The 24,250-nt window shown below is 44.4% G+C and overlaps 1 protein-coding gene across 1 annotated transcript in view; it reads left to right on the top strand.

Moving 5' to 3' along the window:
• MND1 (meiotic nuclear divisions 1) overlaps window positions 1-13,821 on the top strand; it is a 53,068-nt gene extending 39,247 nt beyond the window's left edge. The window contains exons 6-8 of the mRNA XM_049770865.1: window positions 5,035-5,149; window positions 8,139-8,183; window positions 13,715-13,821. Coding sequence (XP_049626822.1) covers window positions 5,035-5,149; window positions 8,139-8,183; window positions 13,715-13,821 — 267 coding nt within the window. The remainder of the gene's footprint in view (window positions 1-5,034; window positions 5,150-8,138; window positions 8,184-13,714) is intronic.
• The last annotated feature ends 10,429 nt before the right edge of the window (window positions 13,822-24,250 follow it).

Genomic DNA, 24,250 nt, shown 5'->3' with positions numbered 1-24,250 from the left:
GTAACCCCGGCAGCCATATCCATGTTTTCCAGTCACTGTCATATAAATAATGGTCCAGCTTCAATGCTTCACCACTAATCTCTAAAGAACTGCAAGCCAAGCCAAGACAAGCCAAGACAAGCCAAGCTGAACCAAGTGGCTGCGACTCACAACTTGGTTCTCTAGATCCTAGAGTTTTGATGCTCACAGCCACATATATGACCACCAAACACCTCCAAAATCCAGTAGGAGCAAAGCAAATTAGATGGGGAAGTAGCAAAGAAGCCAATGAAGCTCAATAAGCAAAAATAATAACACGAGCTCAACAGCAGCAAATAGCTGATAAATGATCCCATTGTGAGATAGAGCAATTTTCACAATTTTCCTTTTACTGAAGGGTATTTTTTTTGTTTGTTTTTGTTTTTTGTTTTAGGGTCACACCTGGCAGCGCTCAGGGGTTACTCCTGGCTCTATGCTCAGAAGTCGTTCCTGACAGGCTGGGGGACCAACCATATGGGATGCTGGGATTCAAACCACTGTCCTTCTGCATGCAAGGCAAATGCCCTACCTTCATGCTATCTCTCTGGCCCCTACAGAAGTATTTGTTTGATAATGCTATTAACCATTTAGTTGTAAAAAACAATATAAATTAAATTGTTTGTGCCTGCTAAGGGGCATGCTTGAGGGGTCATGGGGAGCTGGGGACAGTTGAGGAGGGAAGGTCCAGAATGGTGGATGGGATTGATGTTGGTAATTGAATACTAGGAACAACTGTATTATGAACAACTATGTTAGCTGATGTTTAAAATTCAGAGGGGCCGGAGCGATAGCGCAGTAGGGCATTTGCCTTTCACACAGCTGATCCAGGACAAACCTCGGTTCTATCCACGATGTCCTGTACGGTCCCCCAAGTGAGGAGCAATTTCTGAGCACATAGCCAGGAGTAACCCCTGAGCGTCACTGGTGTGGCCCAAAAACCAATAAATAAATAAATAAAGTTCAAAAAAAATTAGTGTTGGAGCTGGAGAAATAGTACAGCAGTAGGGTGTTTGCCTTGCAAGCAGCTGAATAGTGGTTCAAATCCTGGCATCTCTTATGATCCCCCGAGCCTGCCAGAAGCGATTTCTGAGTGCAAAGCTAGGAATAACCCCAGAGCACTACCATGTGTGGCCCAAAAACCAAAACTAAATAAATAAGTAAAATATAGCAGATTAGTTACCGTCGGTAGAGCATTTAGAGGCTGACCTGGTACAAGAAGCCTTGTTATGGCTGTTCATTTTTAGTTACCACAGAGCAAGTGAAAGTATCAACACAGCATCCTCAATACCTTGTTTCTAACTTTCTAAAGTTTTTGTTTTTGTTTTTGTTTTTTGGCCACACCTGGTGATGCTCAGTGGTTACTCCTAACTATGCGCTCTAAAATTGTTCCTGACTCAAGGGACCATATGGGACTCTGGGGAACGAACCTAGGTCCATCCAGGATCAGCCACGTGCAAGGCAAATGCCATACTACTATAATATTACTCCTGCCCATAACTTCCTAAAGTTATTGACTTCTTTCACTTATAATTAGGCAGTCGACATAGGTTCCATCCCTGGCATCCCATATGTTCCTCAAGCTACACCAGGAGTGCTCCTTGAGTGCAGAGCCAGGAATAAACTCAGCGCACCACTAGACCCAAAAACTGAATGAATGAATGAATGAATGAATGAATATAATTAGAACTAGAGCCATAGTATAACAAACAGGTAGGGCTTTTGCCTTGATCCCTGGCAATCCATATGATCTCCCGAGTCCACCAGGAATGCTCCCTAAGCACAGAGCCAGGAATAAGCACCAAGCACTGCCAGTTAGAGCCTAAAAACCAAAAAAAAAAAAATTTTTTTTTTTTTTTTGGTTTTTGGGCCACACCCGTTTGACGCTCAGGGGTTACTCCTGGCTATGTGCTCAGAAATCACCCCTGGCTTGGGAGGACCATATGGGACACCGGGGGATCGAACCGCGGTCCATCCGCTTGCAAGGCAGACACCTAACCTGTAGCGCCACCTTCCCGGCCCCAAATTTTTTTTAATGGAACTTTTTCTGTTTTTGTTTTTGTGTCACACCCACCAGCACTCAGGGGTTTATTCCTGGCTCTGTGCTCAGAAATTGTTCCTGGCAGGCTCGGGGGACCATATGGGATGCTGGGAATTGAATGCCGGTTCATCCCAGTCAGCTGCATGCAAAGCAAATGCCTTACTGCTGTTCTATCACTCCAGCCCCTAAATGTAATTTTTTTTCTTTTTTAGTTTTTGGGCCACACCTGGTGATACTCAGGGTTTACAGCTGGCTATGCGCTCAGAAATCACTCCTGGCTTGGGGATCATATGGAACGCCAGGGACGGAACCACAGTCTGTCCTAGGTTAGCACATCCAAGGCAGATGCGCCACTGCTCTGGCCCCAAATGTAATTATTTTTTTAAATATTATGTTAGGATTTATATTTGTGAGGGAGCGGTTTGAACCACATCCAGCTGTGCTCAGGGTTTGCTCCTGATAGAATTTGGGTGCAGTATGGGGTGTCAGGGATCAAACCCATGTTGGCTTTAGGCAAGTCCAGTGCCCTCCTAGCTTTAGTCTCTCTCTGGCTCCATGTTAGAATCTTTAAAAAGGTCATTTTACGGGCCCGGAGAGATAGCACAGCGGCGTTTGCCTTGCAAGCAGCTGATCCAGGACCAAAGGTGGTTGGTTCGAATCCTGGTGTCCCATATGGTGCCCCGTGCCTGCCAGGAGCTATTTCTGAGCAGACAGCCAGGAGTAACCCCTGAGCAGCACTGGGTATGGCCCAAAAACCCAAAAAAAAAAAAAAAAAAAGTCATTTTACTTTCTATTTTCATTATTTTCTTTTAGCATAATAACATTATCACATTATCACAGAGAGATAGCACAAAAGAATATGTGTTAGTTTTACAGTGGTTTTATACATATCAAAGTGATTTTATATACCTTCTTTGATATGAATAGTCCACAGAGTTGTAGATAGAAATTGGAGAGTACTCATTTCTGAAGAATATTCAAGGGAAGGTAAAGTTCTGGGCTTAATCTCAGACTATTGTAACACTCTCTCTCATCTCTCTCTCTTGTCTCTCTCTCTCTCCTCCCTCTCTTTCTCTCTCCTTTCTCATCCTTCTCTCTCCTCTCTCTTCCCCTCCTCTCTCTTGTTCTCTCTCTTTCTCTCTCATTGGTTTAGGCAAGTGGTTTTCAGGGCTTACTCTTGGCTCTGTGCTTTGAGATAACACCTGGTGGTGCTTGGGGGACCATATGCAGTGCCAGGTATCAAACCAAGGTTGGCCACGTGCAAGGAAGGTGCCTTTATTACCCCTGCTACCATATTCTCCTTTGACTAAGAGTAATCATTATCATGTCTATATTTGACAACCTTTATTTCCTTTAAGTTGGCAATAACTTGTAGAAACACCTTTGGGTAGTTTTGATGTACCCATACCCCAAAGTTGTTAGCCAGTCTTCAGAATGTTACCGAGTTCTCTGGAACCATTGAAGTTCTGGAGAAAAATAAGTAACGAACCACTAGGCCGGAGAGATAGCATGGAGGTGGGGCGTTTGCCTTGCATGCAGAAGGATGGTGGTTCGAATCCTGGCATCCCATATGGTCCCCCAAGCCTGCCAGGAGCGATTTCTGAGCCTAGAGCCAGGAGTAATCCCTGAGTGCTGCCAGGTGTGACCCAAAAAAAACAAAAAACAAAAAAAGAATACAATCTTCTCCACGGTGGAAATTGGTAGTCAAAGAAACATGGAGACAAACAGATGAGGTCCATGTTCAGGAGAGAAGATGGCTGAGGAGCAGCCTAAAATGCAGATTAAAGCAGCTAATGTACATTCTGCCTGCTGTGAGCAGGGTAGTTCTGTTCCAGAAATATTGTGCATATTCATCCAATCCACCAGTAATGCAGGGAGGTAGCTCTCATTATTATCCCTCTCTTTTCATTCCAGGGCACAAGGCAGGTGAGCTTAGCAGAGACCTGCTGACTTCCACACAGTGCCCCGAGAGCTCTCTGTGGTCACCTATGTCCAGCACTCTGCCACTCTACTAGCTGCTTCTCTTCTCCTTGTTCATGTACATTAGGGTGTAGATGGCAAATAATGGCCTAAATTTAGGTTTATCTTTCCCAAGCTGGGCTAACTCTGCACTTACGATGATCATATGTAGTTATTTACATTTAAATTAAAAGTAAATGCGGTTGATTATTATTTCTTAGTAATAATAACCACATTCTCTTGGTTCAATAAGCACCTCTAGGTGGGCCAATAAGATAGTTCAGTGGGGTTAGGCGTTGCTTTGCATGCAGCTGACCCTAGTTAGATCCCCAATCCCACAATGAGTTCCTTGAACCCTGCATGGAGTAATCCTTGAGCAAAGAGCCTGGAGTAAAGATCCTGAGCACAGCCACTTGTGGCCAAAACCCCACTGACAAACAGGCATCTCTGCTAATATCTCCTGCACCAGGAAACAGAGATCTGGAGCATTTTGTATCACAGTTGTCCATGGAACAACGCTGCTCGCCTTCCGCTCATGTGCTCTTTCCTGCAAATTCTGGCTCCCTTTCTTCAGCATGAGACTGGAGAGTAGCCAAAGGTTGAAGTCAAAAATCCAATGCTGAAGGCTGGAGCAATAGAACAGGGCAATACAGCACTTGCCTTGCACATGGCTGACCCAGGAGTGATTCCTGAGCACAGGAATAACCCCTGAGACAGCAAGGTGTGACCCCAAAACAAAACAAAACAAAAAACTTAACTACAGAATCTGTGATAAATATCATAAAATGAAAGTGGTTATATAGTATATAGCCTTAAGGAAAAAAAGCAGAGAGAGAAAAATGTCTCCCACAGAGGCAAGCAGGGCAGAGGGCAGGGCTGAGAGGGCAAAATGGGGACATTGGTGGCAGAAAATGTACATTGGTGAAGGGTATAGTACAACATGTGACTGAAATTCAGTCACAGACAACAAAAAGGCTCCTGCTTTGTCTTCATTGTGATTAAAATGGTTTTGCATGCAGGAAGAAAGAGCAGTTCTGGCAGAAGAACTTTCTTCACTTCGCAACCAAAAGGAACAGCTAAAGGCCGAAGTAGAGAAATACAGAGAATGTGACCCACAAGTTGTGGAAGAAATACGTAAGTTTGGGGCTGGAGAGATGGCACAGCGGTAGGAAGTTTGCCTTGCCCGCTTCTAACCCAAGACAGACACTGATTTGATTCCCGGTATCCCATATGGTCCCCCGAGCCTGCCAGAAGCGGTTTCTGAGCATAGAGCTAGGAGTAACCTCTGAGTACTGCCGGATCTGACCACTGGGAGTCTCAGCTTTGCCAGCGGAAGAGGTGGTTGTATTTCTAGTTGCCTACTAATCATTCTCTTTTGTGGGAGAAAATAAGGCCTAACAATTAATATTGTCTAAATTGAACCTCAGGGCCCGGAGAAATAGCACAGCGGTGTTTGCCTTGCAAGCAGCTGATCCAGGACCTAAGGTGGTTAGTTCGAATCCTGGTGTCCCATATGGTCCCCCGTGCCTGCCAGGAGCTATTTCTGAGCAGACAGCCAGGAGTAACCCCTGAGCACTGCTGGGTGTGGCCCAAAAACCAAAAAAAAAAAAAAAATGAAGCTCAATAGCGCAGCAGTAGGTAGGGCGTTTGCCTTGCACACAGCTGACCCAGGACGGACCTGGGTTCAATCCCCGGAGTCCCATATTGTCTGTCCCCCGAACTAGGAGCAATCGATTTCTGAGCACATAGCCAGGAGTAACCCCTGAACATCACCGGTGTGGCCCAAAAACTAAAATAAATAAGTAAAATGAACCTCAGAGGAAAAAAATGTGTTGCTTATTGGCTGGAAAGATAGTACAGTGGGTAGAATTTTTGCCTTGCATGCAGCCAGCTTGGAACCACCTCATATGTTCCCTGAGCACTGCCAGAAGTAATGAGTGCAGAGCCAGGAAAAAAAAAGCCTTGAGCACTGCCACGGGGTATAGCTCAGTGCCCCCCTCAGTCCCCAAAAGATCTGATGAAGATATAAATTGCACACAATACAAAAACCCCTTCTTCACACCTATATTTATTGCAGCACTATTCACAATAGCCAACCTCTGAAAACAACCAAGATGCCTTTCAATAGACTAAAGAAACTATGGTACATATACACAATGGAATATTATGCAGCCGTCAGCAGAGATGAAGTCATGAAATTTTCCTATACATGGATGTACATGAAATCTATCATGCTGAGTGAAATAAGTCAGAGGGGGAGAGAGAGAGAGAGACGCAGAATAGTCTCACTCATCTATGGGTTTTAAGAAAAATAAAAGTCGGGCCCGGAGAGATAGCAGAGCGGCATTTGCCTTGCAAGCAGCCGATCAAGGACCAAAGGTGGTTGGTTCGAATCCCGGTGTCCCATATGGTCCCCCGTGCCTGCCAGGAGCTATTTCTGAGCAGACAGCCAGGAGTAACCCCTGAGCACTGCCGGGTGTGGCCCCAAAACCAAAAACCAAAAAAAAAAAAGAAAGGAATAAAAAGAAAAAACAGATGGGAAAGGGGCTGGAGAGATAGCATGGAGGTAAGGTGTTTGCCTTTCATGCAGGAGGTCATTGGTTCGAATCACAGTGTCCCATATGGTCCCCCGTGCCTGCCAGGAGCAGTTTCTGAGCCTGAAGCCAGGAATAACCCCTGAGCACTGCTGGGTGTGACCCAAAAAAAAAAAAAAAGAATTACTGATGTCATGAAATTGGTAGCAGTTATTAAACTTTTTTAATAAAGACAATATTTTATTTTAAAATTATAATAATCCACATATCTTAAATTTTATTTTATTTATTTATTTATTTTTTTTTTTTTGGTTTTTGGTTTTTGGGCCACACCCGGCAGTGCTCAGGGGTTACTCCTGGCTGTCTGCTCAGAAATAGCTCCTGGCAGGCACGGGGGACCATATGGGACACCGGGATTCGAACCAACCACCTTAGGTCCTGGATCGGCTGCTTGCAAGGCAAACACCGCTGTGCTATCTCTCCGGGCCCATATCTTAAATAATTTAATAATAAATTACATTGGTATTATTGGGCCCAGAGAAATAATACAATAGAAAAGGTGCTTGCTTTGCACATTACTGACCTAGGTTTAATTCCCAGCACTATATATAGTCCCCTGAGTCTCTCCAAGAATGATCCTTGAACACAGAGCTGGAATAAATTCTGAGCACAGGCCCCCAAATCCCAAAGAATAAAATTTTAAACTAAGTAAAATAATAATGGACATTTAGGGAAAATTATTTACACAGCTTTCTATTAATGATCAATATAACTGCAACAATCTAAAATTTTTTTGAAAGAAATAAATAAAATTTTCTTGAAAAGTTTAGTACAATATTATTTCATTATTTGAGGTTTTTTCCCATAGCCATTGTACTTTTTAGTTTGTTTGTTTGTTTTGTGGACACATCGAGCATTGCTCAGGTCTCACTCCCAGACCTTGCTCAGGGCTCACTCTTGGAGGTCTTCTCTGGGGCCCATATGCAGTTTTTGGAGATTGAACCCACAGCAGTCGTATGGTGAATGATGTACACTTATTGGGGGGGGGGGGTTGGGTCACACCCAGCATCGATCAGAGGTTATTCCTGGCTCTACACTCAGAAATTGCTCCTGGCAGGCTCAGGGAACCATATGGGATGCCGGGATTCGAACCACCGTCCTGCATGCAAGGCAAACACCTTACCTCCATGCTATTTCTCCGGCCCCTGATGTACACTCTTATTATCTCTCCAGCCATTGTACTTTGAATTTTATCTATTTATTGAGTGTTTTGAGCCACATTCAGCTGCACTCAGTGCTTACTCTGGCTCTACACTCAGATCATTCCTAGCAGACTTGGGACATGATGAATGCCGAGGACTGAACCTGGGTTGGCTGTGTGCAGGGCAGGCGCTCAGCCAATTACACTACTTTTCCAGACATTGTACTTTTTAAATCTGTTCATATGAAAGGATAAGATTTGGGTCAGGGATACAGATCAATGCTAGATCACATGTCTCACCTAGCTGACGCCCTGACTTTATTACTTGGTACCAGAGGAAAAACTGACTCAATAAATAGATGAAGATGATAATGTCTTTTTTTTCCAGGTCAAGCAAATGAAGTAGCAAAAGATGCTGCCAACAGATGGACTGGTATGTATGATAATAGTACAGGTCACATTCATCATCCAACTGTTTCCACACTAGGACAGTGCAGTGCTCTGTGTCTGATTTTGTCTTCAAAATTGGGGTGTTGGGGAAACGCAGGAGGTAAGGCTCCTACTTGCATGCAGCCAACCCTGGCTCAGCCCCTGGCATCACAATGTTCCCTGAGCACCACTAAATTCAGCTCTGACCTCCACATCTCAGGCTGTCACCTTGAATTGGTCCAGTTAGTTGATAATTTCCAGAAAGGTCCCCAGACCTCAGGAAGCTCCTTCCCTCCACCCAAACAAACACACAAAAAATATTTCTAGACATATACATATTATCCACTTATTTTTTTATTAATTAATCCACTTTTTTTTTTGGTTTTGGATCACACACAGCAGCTTTCAGGGGTTACTCCTGGCTCTACGCTCAGAAATTGCTCCTGGCAGGCTCGGGGGACCATATGGGATGCCGGGATTTGAACCTTCTGCATGCAAGGCAAACGCTTTAACTCCATGCTATCTCTCCGGCCCCAATTAATCCACTTTTTAAATTTTATATTTATGTTGTGTTTTTGGGCCACACCTGGCAGTGCTCAGAGCTTACTTCTGGCTCTGTGCTCAGGGATCACTCCCAGCAGGTTTCGGAAGTCAAACCTGAGTCAGGGCCCGGAGAGATAGCACAGCGGTGTTTGCCTTGCAAGCAGCCAACCCAGGATCAAAGGTGGTTATGGTCCCCCGTGCCTGCCAGGAGCTATTTCTGAGCAGACAGCCAGGAGTAACCCCTGAGCAACGCTGGGTGTGGCCCAAAAAAAAATCAAAAAAAAAAAAAAAAAACCTGAGTCAGCTATGTGCAAGGCAACCTCCTCACTGTCCTATGGGACGCTGGGATTCAAACCAACTACCTTAGGTCCTGGATCGGCTTCTTGCAGGGCAAACGCTGCTGTGCTATCTCTCTGACCCCAACTTTTGAAATTTTTAAATCACTTCGGTTACCCAAAGTTTTCTATGTCTAATGAGTCATTTTATAAAGTACAATTTTTTTTATAAAGTATAATTTGATGTTTGAACAGTGAATGACTTAGAGATGGCCACTGCCCTGTACAGTTTAAAATCTGCATATAACTTTGGACACCCCAAAACATAATGACTAATAGTCTACTGTTGATCAGAAACCTTTCCAAACCTTACAAAACAACCAGTCATACATATGTTAGATGTATGTGCACTGTATTCTTGTAATAAATTAATGTGTGAACTAATCTATATTTTGCAGTGCTATGCCATGTTTACAGAGACCATCTGTTTATGTTGTATATTTCCAAGATGAGTCATTTGCCAGCAGCCACATCAATATTTTCCTAAATGTTACCAAACATTGTAGATGTTTTCAGTATCACCAACACCAGACACCAGCAGTGAAAGAGAGGCAGGGATGTGGCTCATGGGTAGAGAATCTGCCTTGTATGCTGGAGTCTGAGAAACTAGTGGCTGGTCACACCCACATCACTAAGTGGGATCCCCAGCAGTGCTGGTGTGACCCCCTGGTGTGCCCAGCACTGTGTGTGTGAGCATCACAGAGATGTGTGACCCATTGATACCACAGCATTTGGCCACAGTGCAGGGAAGAGGGTTATGTGAACTTTAAAGATTAAAAGCATAACTGAGAAGGTCTATTTTAAAACCTCTAAGGATAAACTGGAGAGATTATATAGCAGTTGCCTTGCATGTGACCAACCTGGTTTGATTCTCTGCACTGCCTGATCCCCTACAGATGCCTGGAGCAACTCCCAGACCTCAAAATAAGTACTTAATTTGAAAATGAAAATTCAGATATATATAAAATCATTTATGCCTTGAAAATATTTGAAGCAAATCTGTATTCAAGTGGACTACACAATTCATGTTATTTGGTTTGAGGACTAATTGTGAAAGATATTGTTACAAAACCTTCTACATAGTACAGTGGGTAGAACATTTGCCTTGCATGGAATTGTCCCTGGATAATTCTTCAGCATCCCATCTCATCCTCGAGACCCAGCAGGAGTGGTCCATGAGCACTGCGCCAGGAATACATCAGAAATAATGCATCATCTCACAGTGTCAGATGTAATTGATCTTTTGTTTGTCTTTGGTGCCTGGGCTCAGACTCATGGCTTCACATGGAAATCACTGCTGCCATACGCCTGCCCTGTAGTCACCTCCTCCAAGACCAGACACACACAGTCACATTCTAAGGAACTAGGGTTTTCAACTACAGTGTACAAATGGGGCCATACTTCAACCCATGAGCTCCCAAAGAGCCTTTCATGTCATGACCACTGCTTAATCTAGTGCTCAATAGTTAAAATAAATATCTAATAGCACAGTGGTAGGGCATTTGCCTTGTGTGCGGCCGACCTGGGACAAACACAGTTCAATTCCTGGCATCCCATATGGTCCCCAGCCTACCAGGGGTGATTTCTGAGTGCAGAGCCAGATGTAACCCCTGAGCACCTCTGGATATAGCCCAACAACCAGCCAACCAATCAATCAATCAATAAGTAGTTTAAAATATATATAAAAAAAATCTGAACCAAAAGGCTTTATATCACTTATTATGTCACCATTTTTCTTTATGAATGCATATTCCCTTTAAAGGTGATATGTTTTCACTAAAAACTCATTATTTGGGGCTGGAGAGATAGCATGGAGGTAGGGTGTTTGCCTTGCATGCAGAAGGACAGTGTTTCAAATCCTGGCATCCCATATGGTCCCCCGAGCCTGCCAGGAGCGATTTCTGAGCATAGAGCCAGGAGTAACCAGAATGCTGCCGGGTGTGACCCAAAAACAAAACAAACAAAAAAAAAAAAACTTCATAATTTGAGGGGCTGGAATTAAAGCACAGCAAGTAGGGCATTTGTCTTGCACTTGCCTTGCACTATTTTCAATCCTTAGCATCCCATATGGTCCCCTGAGCCTACCAGGAGTGATTTCTGAGTGCAGAGCCAGGGTGTGGCTAAAGATGAGCAATGTTGGTGTCCCCACCTCCAAAAAAAAAAAAAAAAAACTTCATAATTTGGGACCAGAGAGATAGTAAAGCAAGTAACGTCCTTGCCTTGTTCATGGCTGTCCTGGATTCCCAATTGGTCTCCTGACCACTGCCAGGATTGATCCCTGAGTGCAGAACTATAAATAAAGCTAAGCATTGCCAGGTGTGACCAAAAACAAAAAATTAATAAAAAAAAAAAAAACATTGGGGCTGGAGAGATAGCACAGCGGTGGGGCGTTTGCCTTATATGCAGTTGACCTGGGAGGGACCCAGTTTGATTCCTGGCATCCCATATGGTCTGCCAGCCTGCCAGAGGCAATTTCTGATGACAGCCAGGAGCAACCCCTGAGCAAGGCTGGGTGTGGCCCAGAAACCAATCAATCAATAAATAGTTTTTAAAAAAAACTTTTGTTTTGGGGAGACACCCGGTGACGCTCAGGGGTTACTCCTGGCTATGCGCTCAGAAGTCGCTCCTTGCTTGGGGGACCATATGGGATGCCAGGGATCGAAACGCGGTCCGTCCTAGGCTAGCGCAGGCAAGGCAGGCACCTTACCTCTAGCGCCACTGCCCGGCCCCTAAAAAAACTTTTTTTTTTTTTGGTTTTTGGGCCACACCCGTTTGACGCTCAGGGGTTATTCCTGGCTATGTGCTCAGAAATCGCCCCTGGCTTGGGGGGACCATATGGGACGCCGGGGGATCGAACCTCGGTCCGTTCCTTGGCTAGCGCTTGTAAGGCAGTCACCTTACCTCTAGCGCCACCTTCCCGGCCCCCTCCTAAAAAAACTTTTAATTGTATTTTAGTTTGGGGAACACAGCTAGCAATGTTCAGAGATTGTTTCTGGCTTTGAGTTTAGGGATCACTCCTGGCAGTCCTCAGGGAACCATATGGGATACTGAGGGTCAAACCCAGGTCAGCCATGTTCAAGGCAAATGCTCTCTCAGCATCACTATTACTCTGGCCTTTCAGATCTTCCTGGAAGGGGATATAGTCCTTGTTCCCAGGTGCCAGTCTGAGCATGTTTGCATAGCTCCAGCCTTCTCCCCCTCTCCTGGATACCCATTAAATGGATTGACTGCTCTTGTGGGCACTGCCACCAGCTATTGAATTTCAGCCTCGTTCCTGCCCATCATGTGGCTGCCCTTGAGCCTCATTTCTGACCCTGTTGGATTTAATTACACTAGGATCAAGATTCTTGGCCACAAATCTTTGGGGTTTTTTTTTTTTTTGTTTTGTTTTTTTTTTGTTTTTTTTTGGTTTTTGGTTTTTGGGCCAAACCCAGTGATGCTCAGGGGTTACTCCTGGCAACGTACTCAAAATCGTTCCTGGCTCAGGGAACGATATGGGACTCCAGGAATCAAACCCAGGTTTGTCCTGGATAAGCCACTTTCAAGGCAAATGCCCTACCACTATGCTATCACTCTGGCCCCAAATCTTAGTGTTGTTGTCTTTTTTAAGTTTTTTGGGAGGCCAGAGTAATAGCATAGCGGTAGGGTATTTGCCTTACATGTGGCCAACCATGACAGACCTGGGTTTAATCCTGGCATCCCATATGGTCCCCCAAGCTTACCAAGTGCGCTTTCTGAGCACAGAGCCAGGAGTAACTCCTGAATGCCGCCAGGTGTGATCCAAAAACAAAAAGGTTTTTTTGGGTTGGAGCAATAGATTCTGGTATGGCATTTGCCTTGCACGTGGCCAATCAGGGCTCGATCCCCAGCATCCCATATGGTCCCTGAGCCTGCCAGGAGTGATTTCTGAGTGTAGAGCCAGGAGCAACCCCTGAGCGCTGCCCTGTGTGATACAAAAACAAAAACAAAACAATAATAAGTTCTCATCTTGGGCATAGACCAATGGATAGCATAGCACAATGGATAAGGCATTTGCCTTGCACTTGGCTGACCTGGGTTCCATCCCAGGCATCTCATATGGTACCCTGAGCCTGCCAGGAGTGATTTCTGAGTGTGGATCTAGGAGTAACCCCTGAGCACTGCCGGTGTGGCCCCCCAAATAAGATCTTTTTGTTTGACCATAAATCTTTGTATCAAACATAATTTTGGGGGGGGGTTTGGGTGACCCCACCCCCAATTTTTTTCCCTTATTTTATTTATTTATTTTATTTTATTTTTTGGTTTTGGGTCACAACCGGAAGCACTCAGGGGTCCTGGCTCTATACTCAGAAATCGCTCCTGGCAGGCTCAGGGGACCATATGGGATGCAGGGATTCAAACCACCATCCTTCTGCATGAAAGGCAAACGACTTACCTCCATGCTATCTCTCCAGCCCTGATTTTATTTCTTTTAAGTAAGTGAATGGGCCACACTCTGCACTGCTCAAGGGCTTCTCCTGACTTAGGGCTGAGCCCTGGCAGTGCTTGCAAGGCCATATGCAATACTGGTGTCAAACGTGATTTGACTTCTGCGGGGCAAGTGCTTTCACCCTGGTACTGTCTGATCATCTGATTATTACATTTTAAGCCTCAAAATTTTTTCTTTTTTTCTTTATAGATAATATATTTGCAATAAAATCTTGGGCTAAAAGAAAATTTGGACTCGAAGAGAATAAAATCGATAAGAATTTTGGAATTCCAGAAGACTTTGACTATGTAGACTAAATGTCCCATGTTGGTAAAGCCTGTATTTGCTTGTGAATTTTCCCTTCTCCAGTGAGATGTACTGGTTACCATTTACCTCTGTCTGTGCTGATCATTTTACAAATTGTAAATAAAGTTCTGTGTGCTTCCCAGTTTGAATGGGTGAAAAGCAGGAGGGTGGTCTGTTAAAGGACAGTCTAGGTACAACTAACTATGAAGAGCGGTTCTTGTTTTCCCCCCTCCCCCATTTTGGGTTAAGTTGAAACTCGGTGGCTTTGCTCCTGGGGCCACCAGGGCCACCCACAGTGATGGGGGAAGGGCACAGGGTTTGTCAGACAAGGAGCTGACCCAGGGCCTCACCAGCCAGGCCTGTGCTCTGCTGTAGAGCTGCTTCCCCAGCCTCCAGGTTTTTGGCTTTCAGACTGTAAAGTCCTACAACAGCATTTTCCGTTTCCTTAAAGTATTGAGTGCCAGGGTGCTAGACAGCGGGCCTGGAGAGATGGGAGAGTGGGTCAGTTTATACCCTTGCATGTGGTGGTGCAGCAACCTGGGTTCGATCCCATAGCAGCACTACCTGGTTCCCTAAGCAGCAGCCCCCAAACAGAAAAAATAACTTAAAGAATCTCCAGGGAGCCAGAGAGATAGCATGGAGATAAAGTGTTTGCCTTGCTTGCAGAAGGGCGGTGGTTCGAATCCCGGCATCCCATATGGTCCCCCGAGCCTGTCAGGAGCAATTTCTTTCTTTCTTTCTTTCTGTTGTTTTTTTTTTTTGTTTTTTTTTTTGGTTTTTGGGCCACACCCGGTGGTGCTCAGGGGTTACTCCTGGCTGTCTGCTCAGAAATAGCTCCTGGCAGGCTTTGGTCCTGGATTGGCTGCTTGCAAGGCAAACGCCACTGTGCTATCTCTCCGGGCCCATCCCAGGAACAATTTCTGAGCATAGAGCCAGGAGTAATCCTTGAACGATGTCGAGTGTGACCCAAAAACCAAAAAAAAAAAAATCTTCAGATTAGTGCCTTAAATAAACTTGGAGTATATTAATGACCCTAAACATATATAACCCCAAACATAACATTTATATATATATATAACCCCATCTTCCTTTTTTTGTTAAATCTTTCTTTTGATAGGTAAAAGCCCACCTGAGTTACTGGATACTGAATTGTTAATGTGTTGTTAGAATATGTGCTCACATCTTATTTAGAATTATTGCATCAATATTTATGAGCTAAAGTTTATGTGTTCTTTTCATAGATTGAGTTTCAATGTTATACTTGTTTCTTTTTCTTTGGTGGGGGGCCATACCCGGCAGTGCTGAGGTTAGTCATGACTGCACTCAAGAATCACTCCTGGCAGGCTCGGAACCAAATGGGATGCCGGGGATCGAACCCAGATTGGCCATGTGCAAACTAAGTGCCCTACTCACTGTGTTATCGCTCCAGCCCATACTTGCTTCTTTTAAAAAGGCTTACAGGTGGAAATAAAAAATGATCAGACTTGAACACAAAATCCAAAGTCAACGACAACAGAAATGATACCCATTCTACATCAAGCTGTACGTGGGGGGGAACAGCTGCACTAGCATTACAGGGGGTAGAGGAGGGGGAAGAGGGATGCATGCTGGGAACAGGAGTGGAGGGAGGACAACACTGGTGATGGGAATGCCCTTCATTCATTACTACTATGTGCCTTAAATATTACTGTGAAAGATTTGTGATTCACTTTGCCCACAATTAAAAAAAAAAAAGGTTTAGAGGGGCCAGAAAGCTCGCACAGTGGTAGGGCATTTGCCTTGCTTGCAGCCAACCCAGGAAGGATGGTAGCTCGATTCCTGACATCTCATATTGTCCCCGAGCCTAGCAGGAGCGATTTCTAAGCACAGAGCAAGGAATAACCCCTGATCGCCTCTGGGTATAACCCCAAAACCAAAGATAAATAAAAATAGATTTAGAGGTTTTCCTGTATTTCATTTGCTCTGAGACAGTTTTTGTAACACTAAGATTTTCTGGTCTCTAAAGATACTCAACTATAATTTTATTTAATTATTCTTTTAGGCTAGGGGAAGTTGGGCCATACCCCATGATACTCAGGCTATTCCTGATGGTACTTCAAGATCTATATGTTAGCAGGATTATAAGGGAGTTGACCATGTGCAACCCTCAACCCTGTACTCTCCATCCTCTCAACTGTAATTTTATTTATTTATTTATTTATTTTTTTTTGGTGGAGGAAGCACTTATTTATTTATTTTTTTTGGTTCATACCTGGCAGTGCTCAGGGGTTATTCCTGGCTCTACGCTCAGAAATCGCTCCTGGCAGGCTCGGGGAACCATATGGGATTCCGGAATTCGAACCACCGACCTTCTGCATGCAAGGCAAATGCCTTACCTCCATACTATCTCTCCGGCCCCTATCATTATTTTTTTACTTATTTTTGTTTTTATGTATTTATTGGAAGGGATCATACCTGCCAGTGCTTAGGGCTAACTTCTGGCTCTTTGCTCAAGGGATCATTCTGAGTGGTGCACAGTGAATCCAATCTGGTGCTGGGGACAACCCAGGTTCCACACCCACCATACTCTCTCCAGCCCTCAGCTATAATTTAAGCAAGAACTCAAAAGTTAGGTCATTCTGTACATATGGATAAACAGTATCTAAAAGTTTGAGTGTTTTTTCCTCCTAAAAGCTTATTTTACTTGCTTTGCAGTATTTCTTCATAAAGATTTCCTTGAGTTTATTTGAGCAAGTTAGATAAGCATTTGATTTGTTTTTAGTTTCATGCTCTTTTAGACAATTTTTTCAAGGAACATTTCCAAACATATCTGTTTGCACATTTGTGGGAGTTCTGAGAAAACTTGATCAAAGGAGTTGAGTTCCTACTAATGAAGAAATGAGCCTCTAAAAAATTAGGAAAAATATAAGAAACAGCTGACTTTTTTTTTTTTTTTTGCTTTTTGGGCCACACCCTGTGATGCTCAGGGGTTACTCCTGGCTATGTGCCCAGAAATCGCTCCTGGTTTAGGGGACCATATGGAATGCCGGGGATAGAACCATGGTCCATCCTGGGTCAGTTGCATGAAAGGCAAACACCCTACCACTGCGCCACTGCTCCGGTCCCGAGAAACAGCTGATTTTTAAAGAAGAGGAAGAGAGTAATGACTTTGAAGACTTTTAAAAAATTTTTTTTACCAGGGCCTGAGTGGTGACGCAAGTGATAAGGCATCTGCCTTGTGCGCACTAGCCTAGGACAGACCACGGTTCGATCCCCTGGCATCCCATATGATCCCCCAAGCCAGGAGCGATTTCTGAGCACACAGCCAGGAGTAACACAAGAGTGTCACCGGGTCTGGCCCAAAAAAAAACAAAAGTTTTTTTCCATGGGTTTTTAGAGAAGAACTTGCCTTTTTTTTTTTTTTTTTTTTTTAATTTATAGAGCTGGAAAGAGTACAGTGGGCAGGTAGTCCACGTGCACATGGCTAACCTTGGTTCCATCCCCTGCAACACATAAGGTCTCCTGAGTCCAGGAATGATCCCTGAGAACAGAGCCAGGAGTAAGCCTTGGGCATTGCCATGTGTGGCCCCAAAATAGAAAACTAAATATATTTATATACAACGAGCTGGAATTCGGGGCCAGAGAGATAGCATGGAGGTAAGGCATTTGCCTTTCAGGCAGAAGGACGGTGGTTTGAATCCTGGCATCCCATTTGGTCCCCTGTGCCTGCCAGGAGCGATGTCTGAGCATAGAGCCAGAAGTAACTGCTGAGTGCCGCCGGGTGTATCCCAAAAACCAAAAAAAAAAAAAAAAAAAAAAAAAAAAGCTGGAATTTTATTTGTAAAAATGTCGGGGCCGGCGAGGTGGCTTTATTTGTAAAAATGTCAGGGCCAGCGAGGTGGCACTAGAGGCAAGGTGTCTGCCTTGCAAGCGCTAGCCGAGGAAGGACCGTGGTTCGATCCCCCAGCGTCCCATAAGGTCCCCCCAAGCTAGGGGCAATTTCTGAGCGCTTAGCCAGGAGTAACCCCTGAGCATCAAACGGTTGTGGCCCGGAAAAAAAAAAATTCAGCTTTTTAGTTAGAATTAATTGAAGATAAATTTTTAAAAACGTAATTAATATTTACATGTCTTATAGTCTTTGTCTTTATGGAAGTAAAACCCCAACTACACTACACCGTATCGACATGAATGAGGAAAGGGTGAGAGCCTGAGAGCCTTTGCAAGCCTTAACTTTGACGTCTTCCTGTTTCTCATAACATTTTGAAAAGTAACTATGGGAACTTTTCACACGTCTAAAATGAGCAAATGTGTGACTTTTTCTGTCCAGTTGTGGTTGTTACCAAGTTTCAGAAAATGGACTTCTTACATGTGTTTCCTGTGTTGGTTGAACTTGGGGGACCCACACATGAGTGAATTTAACTTGCTTATTAGCAAGTTTCCGTTCCGATTTTATTTGATGCTTTAGCTCAACTTAAGCAAATATTCTCTTTAAATGCTCTCAGAAAAGCAGTTTCATGGGCTTAAAATGCCCTAATTTATGGTAACAGATAAAAGTATATATAGCAAGTGCCCTGATGGAGACAGAAAGAATCGTTTATTTCTATTTTTTTTTGGGGGGGGCACACCTGGCAGCGCTCAGGGGTTACTCCTGGCTCTCTGCTCAGAAATCGCTCCTGGCAAGCACAGGGGACTCAGCCGCTTGCGAGGCAACCACCCTACCGCTGTACTATCTCTTTGCCCCAAGATAATCTTTTTAGCACATCGTAGGACTTAAGGTTTGCCTTGCATGAGGCCTACCCGGGACAGACTCGGGTTCAATTCCCTGCATTTCATATGGTCCCTGAGCCTTCTAGGAGTGATTTCTGAGCTCAGAGCCAGGAGTAACCCCCAAGCTCTGCTGGGTGTGGCCCAAATACCAAAAACTAAAAGATAATCTTCTATTTTTTTAATTTTTTATTTTTTTATTTTTTTTTTGGTTTTTGGGCCACACCTGGTGATGCTCAGGGGTTACTCCTGGCTGTCTGCTCAGAAATAACTCCTGGCAGGCACAGAGGACCATGTGGGACACCAGGATTCGAACCAACCACCTTTGGTCCTGGATCAGCTGCTTGCAAGGCAAACGCTGCTGTGCTATCTCTCCGGGCCCAATCTTCTATTTTTCTTGAATGCAGTCAGCTTTGGATATAGCAGGGCTTTAGGGGATAAAGTACCTGGTTTAAACTTAAAGTATCTAAGTTATTGTGTGTAACTGTCTTAAAGAAGATACTTTCTCATATCTGGACAGACTATTTGAAGCAGTGTCTGCCATTTATGTTCCAGCATTAGCTATGTTATAATGAGATCATTTTGGAGTAAGGTGGCAATTGAAAACAAAGACATTTTGTTTTGGTTTTGCCTCAATTGGGGCCATACCTGTCAGTAGTGCTCTGGGGCCACTCCTGACTCTGTGCTAGGAGACTCACTGGTGCTCAGGCATTGTCTGAATTGAACGTGGGGTTTCCTGCATGCGCAAAGCATGAGCGCAACGCTTTGAGCCTCCTCTCGACCCCTGAAAGCACAGGTTTTGAAGGCTCAGGTGACTGTCTAGGAGACAGAAGCTCCTAAGAGCATGCTGGCTTTATACCTCGTGTAGTATCCATCACTGGAGAATTGTAGCTTCATATTCTCCTGCCTGTCTCTGGCTTGTTTATTAGCATATTCATCTAGATCCATCAGCAGCCTTAGTCCTGGCAGCTATGATTTTCAGTCTGCTTTTCCTCAAGGTGTCTACATTTCTGACATTTACCATCTCTAGACCTCTTCCTTCACCCTGTTTTGTTTTGTTTTGTTTTGTTTGGGTAGGAAGTATGGGGCAAGATATTAGGAGGGGGTTGGACCACAACCAATGGTGCTCAGGGCTCACTGCTGGTTCAGTGCTCAGGAGTCACCATATGAGGTGCCGGATATGGAATCCAGATCAGCTGTATTTAAGCTAAGCACCCTATTTGCTGTACTTTGCTCCAGCCCCAAAAAGCAATTTTTAAAAATACGAGCCCGTGAGAATGACTGGAGTTGGATAGACTGGTATGCCTGGAACCCAGAGTCTGTCTTATGCCAATAAACTTCTGGGGTGAGGCCTTTTGGTAATCAGGTCAAGGATTTTTTCTCCCATTTTCTCCATTTTTCTGGACCTATGCAAACATTGGCGATTGCCACTATCACACCTTTACTATATTTTTTTACTTTTATCCTTTAAGGAAAAAAAAATACAACTTACTGAACTTAAAAACAAACTACTGGGGGCCGGGTAGGTGGCGCTGGAGGTAAGGTGTCTGCCTTGCAAGCGCTAGCCAAGGAAGGACCGGGTTCGATCCCCCGGCGTCCCATATGGTCCCCCCAAGCCAGGGGCGATTTCTGAGCACATAGCCAGGAGTAACCCCTGAGCGTCAAACGGGTGTGGCCCAAAAACAAAAACAAAAAACAAAAAAACAAACTACTGTAGTAGAATGCCTGTCTCGAAAACAGGCAGGGGATGGGAATGGGGGAGGGAGTAATGTTGCACTGGTGAAGGGGGGTGTTCTGGTTATGACTGTAACCCAAATATGATCATGTTACTTAAATAAAAAATATATTTAGGGCCCAGAGAGATAGCACAGCGGTGTTTGCCTTGCAAGCAGCCGATCCAGGACCAAAAGTAGTTGGTTCAAATCCCGGTGTCCCACATGGTCCCCCGTGCCTGCCAAGAGCTATCCTGAGCACAGCCAGGTGTGACCCAAAAACCAAACAAATATATATATATATAAAGCTATAAAAAAAATACGAGCCTTTGTGATAGGGCATTTGCCTGGTATGTGGCCATCCCATTTTGGCCTGCATGGCACAGCTAACACCATGTACAAAGGTAAAATCCAAATGGATTAAAGACCTTGATATCAGAACTGAAACTATAAGGTATATAGAACAACATGTAGGTGAAACACTCCAGGACATTGAGACTAAAGGCATCTTTAAGGAGGAGACAGCACTTTCCAAGCAAGTGGAAGCAGAGATAAACAGATGGGACTATATTAAGCTGAGAAGCTTCTGCATCTCAAAGGAAATAGTGCCCAGAATACAAAGGCCACCCACTGAGTGGGAGAAATTATTCACCCAATACTCATCAGATAAAGGACTAATATCCAAAATTTACAAGGTACTGACAGAACTATACAAGAAAAAAACAACTAACCCCATCAAAAAATGGGGAGAAGAAATGAACAGACACTTTGAAAAAGAAGAAAGGCAAATGGCCAAAAGGCACATGAAAAGATGTTCAACATCACTAATCGTCAGGGAGATGCAAATCAAAACTACTATGAGGTACTACCTCACGCCACTGAGATTGGCACACATCACAAAAAAGGAAAACAAGCAGTGCTGGCAGGGATGTGGAGAGAAAGGAACTCTTTTTCACTGCTGGTGGGAATGCCGTCTAGTACAACCTTTATGGAAAGCGATATGGAGATTCCTTCACAAACTGGAAATTGAGCTTCCATACGATCCAGCTATACCACTCCTAGGAATATACCCAAGGAGCACAAAAATACAATACAAAAATCCCTTCCTTACTCCTATATTCATTGCAGCGCTATTTACAATAGCCAGACTCTGGAAACAACCAAGATGCCCTTCAACAGATGAGTGGCTGAAGAAACTGTGGTACATATACACAATGGAATACTATGCAGCCATCAGGAGAGATGAAGTCATGAAATTTTCCTATACATGATGTACATAGAATCTATTATGCTGAGTGAAGTAAGTCAGAGGGAGAGAGAAAGACGCAGAATGGTTTCACTCATCTATGGGCTTTAAGAAAAATGAAGGACATTTTTAACAGTATCTCAGAGACAAGAGAGATGAGGGCTGGTAGGTGCAGCTCAGGACATGCAACTCATCACATAGAGTGATGAGTGCAGTTGCAGAGATGACTACACTGAAAACTATCATAACAATGTGAATGAATGAGGGAAGTAGAAAGCCTGTCTCGAGTACAGGTGTAGGGGGGTGGGGAGGAGGGAGATCTGGGAAATTGGTGGTGGGAATGTTGCACCGGTGAAGGGGGGTGTTCTTTACATGACTGTAATCATACAACTATAATCATGTTTGTAATCACGGTGTTTAAATAAAAATCGAAAAAAAAAAAACTGTGTTATGAACAACCTTGTAACCATGGTGTTTAAATGAAGTAATTTTTTTTTTTTTATGGCATTTGGGTCACACCCAGCAGCGCTCAGGGGTCCTGGCTCTATGCTCAAAAATCGCTCCTGGGGCCCGGAGAGATAGCACAGAGGTGTTTGCCTTGCAAGCAGCCGATCCAGGACCAAAGGTGGTTGGTTCAAATCCCGGTGTCCCATATGGTCCCCCGTGCCTGCCAGGAGCTATTTCTGAGCAGACAGCCAGGAGTAACCCCTGAGCACAGCCGGGTGTGACCCAAAAACCAAAAAAAAGAAAAAAAGAAAAAAAAAAAAAGAAAAAAAAATCGCTCCTGGCAGGTTCTGGGTGCATGCAAAGCAAGCGCCCTACCTCCATTCTATCTCTGGCCCTAAATGAACTAATTTTTAAAAATTAAGAAAAAGGGCCCTTGGCCGGAGAGATAGATAGGAGAGCGGTAAGGCGTTTGCTTTAGATACAGAAGGACTGTGGTTCGAATCCTGGCTTCCCATATGATCCTCTGAGCCTGCCAGGAGTGATTTCTGAGCATAGAGCCAGGACTAACCCCTGAGCGCTGCTGGATGTGACCCAAAAATAGCCAAAAAAGAAAAGAAAAAAGGGCCTAGGGGCTGGAGAGATAGCATAGCAGTAAGGCATTTGCCTTAGATGCAGAAGGACAGTAGTACGAATCCCATATGGTCCCCCGAAGGCTTGCCAGGAGCAATTTCTGAGCATAGAGCCAGGAGTAACCCCTGAGTGCTGGGTGTGACCCAAAGACAGAAGAAAAAGAAAAAAAAAAGGAGCCCGGAGAGATAGCACAGCAGCGTTTGCCTTGCAAGCAGCTGATCCAGGACCAAAGGTGGTTGGTTCGAATCCCGGTGTCCCATATGGTCCCCCGTGCCTGCCAGGAGTAACCCCTGAGCACTGCCAGGTGTGGCCCAAAAACCAAAAAAAAAAGAAAAAGGGCCCAGAATGACAGCAGGTAGTGCATTTGCCTTGTGTGTAGCCAACACAGGTTCTGTCCCCAGCATCCCATATGGTCTCCCAATCCTGCCAGGAGTAATTTCTGAGCACAGAGCCAGAATAATCCCTGAGCACCACTGGGGGTGGCCCCCCCCAAAAAAAAATCAAAAATAAAATTAAGAATAAAATGAATATAGATGGCCAAAGATAATATAGTATTACTGCCTTTTATGCAGCCGACCCATTTTTGATTCCTGGTACCACACATAGTACCAAGTACCGACCAACAGTAATCTCTGAGCAAGACTGAGTGTGGTCTGAAATTGAGGAGGAAGGAAATATGTATGTATGTATGTATGTATGTATGTATGTATGTATGTATGTATGTATATGTATAAGTGTTTATATATGTATATTATAGTTGCTTGTACATATACAAAATTTCCCTGAAAGAAGTTACAAGAAAATTCATAATAATGACTAGACTGAGTAGGTGGCTTAAAGAACTGAAGCATGGGCCCGGAGAGATAGCACAGCGGCGTTTGCCTTGCAAGCAGCTGATCCAGGACCAAAGGGGGTTGGTTCGAATCCCGGTGTCCCATATGGTCACCCGTGCCTGCCAGGAGCTATTTCTGAGCAGACAGCCAGGAGTAACCCCTGAGCACCGCCGGGTGTGGCCCAAAAACCAAAAAAAAAAAAAACAAACAAAAACTGAAGCACATGTGTGTTTGTTTGTTTGCTTGTCTTTGGCTTTCTTTTGGGGCCATAGCTGGTGGTGCTCAGGGGTTACTCCTGGCTTTGCACATAGGAATTACCCCTGATGGTACTCAGAGGACCATGTGGGATGCCACGGATGGAACCCAGGTCTGCTGAGTACACGGCGATTGCTTTACCCACTGTACTATCTCTCCAGCCCCTAATTTTGATTGTTTTGGAGATCACACCCAGTCCCACTCATACCAAGGTATGGTATGAGATTACAGAGATCAAATCCAAGTTGACTGAGTGCAGGGTAAATGCCCTACGTATTGTGCTATCTCTAGGGCCCCTACTTTTTGTTTATTTGGGGCCACATCTGGTGGTGCCTAGGAGGTAATTTCAAGGGTTGCCCCTGAAATAGTGGGGGCATGCTGTGTTGGGCGTCCCACCTGCAAAGCACATGCTCTAATCCTTTGTGCCACCTCCGAGCCTGGAGCACATGTTCTATTCTGGGAGGCCTGGGTTTGACCCCCAGCACTGCATGGTCACTGAGCACCATGAGGGAGTTCTTATACCACCTCCCAAAACAGTAACTATGACTCATGTAAGGAGGAGTTTTTCAGTTGT

The sequence above is a fragment of the Suncus etruscus genome, chromosome 3, assembly GCF_024139225.1.
Source record: "Suncus etruscus isolate mSunEtr1 chromosome 3, mSunEtr1.pri.cur, whole genome shotgun sequence".
In the NCBI taxonomy this organism is placed as follows: domain Eukaryota; kingdom Metazoa; phylum Chordata; class Mammalia; order Eulipotyphla; family Soricidae; genus Suncus; species Suncus etruscus.
The sequence above is the reverse complement of the archived record's forward strand: the minus strand, read 5'-3'. Positions and strand labels throughout refer to the sequence as shown.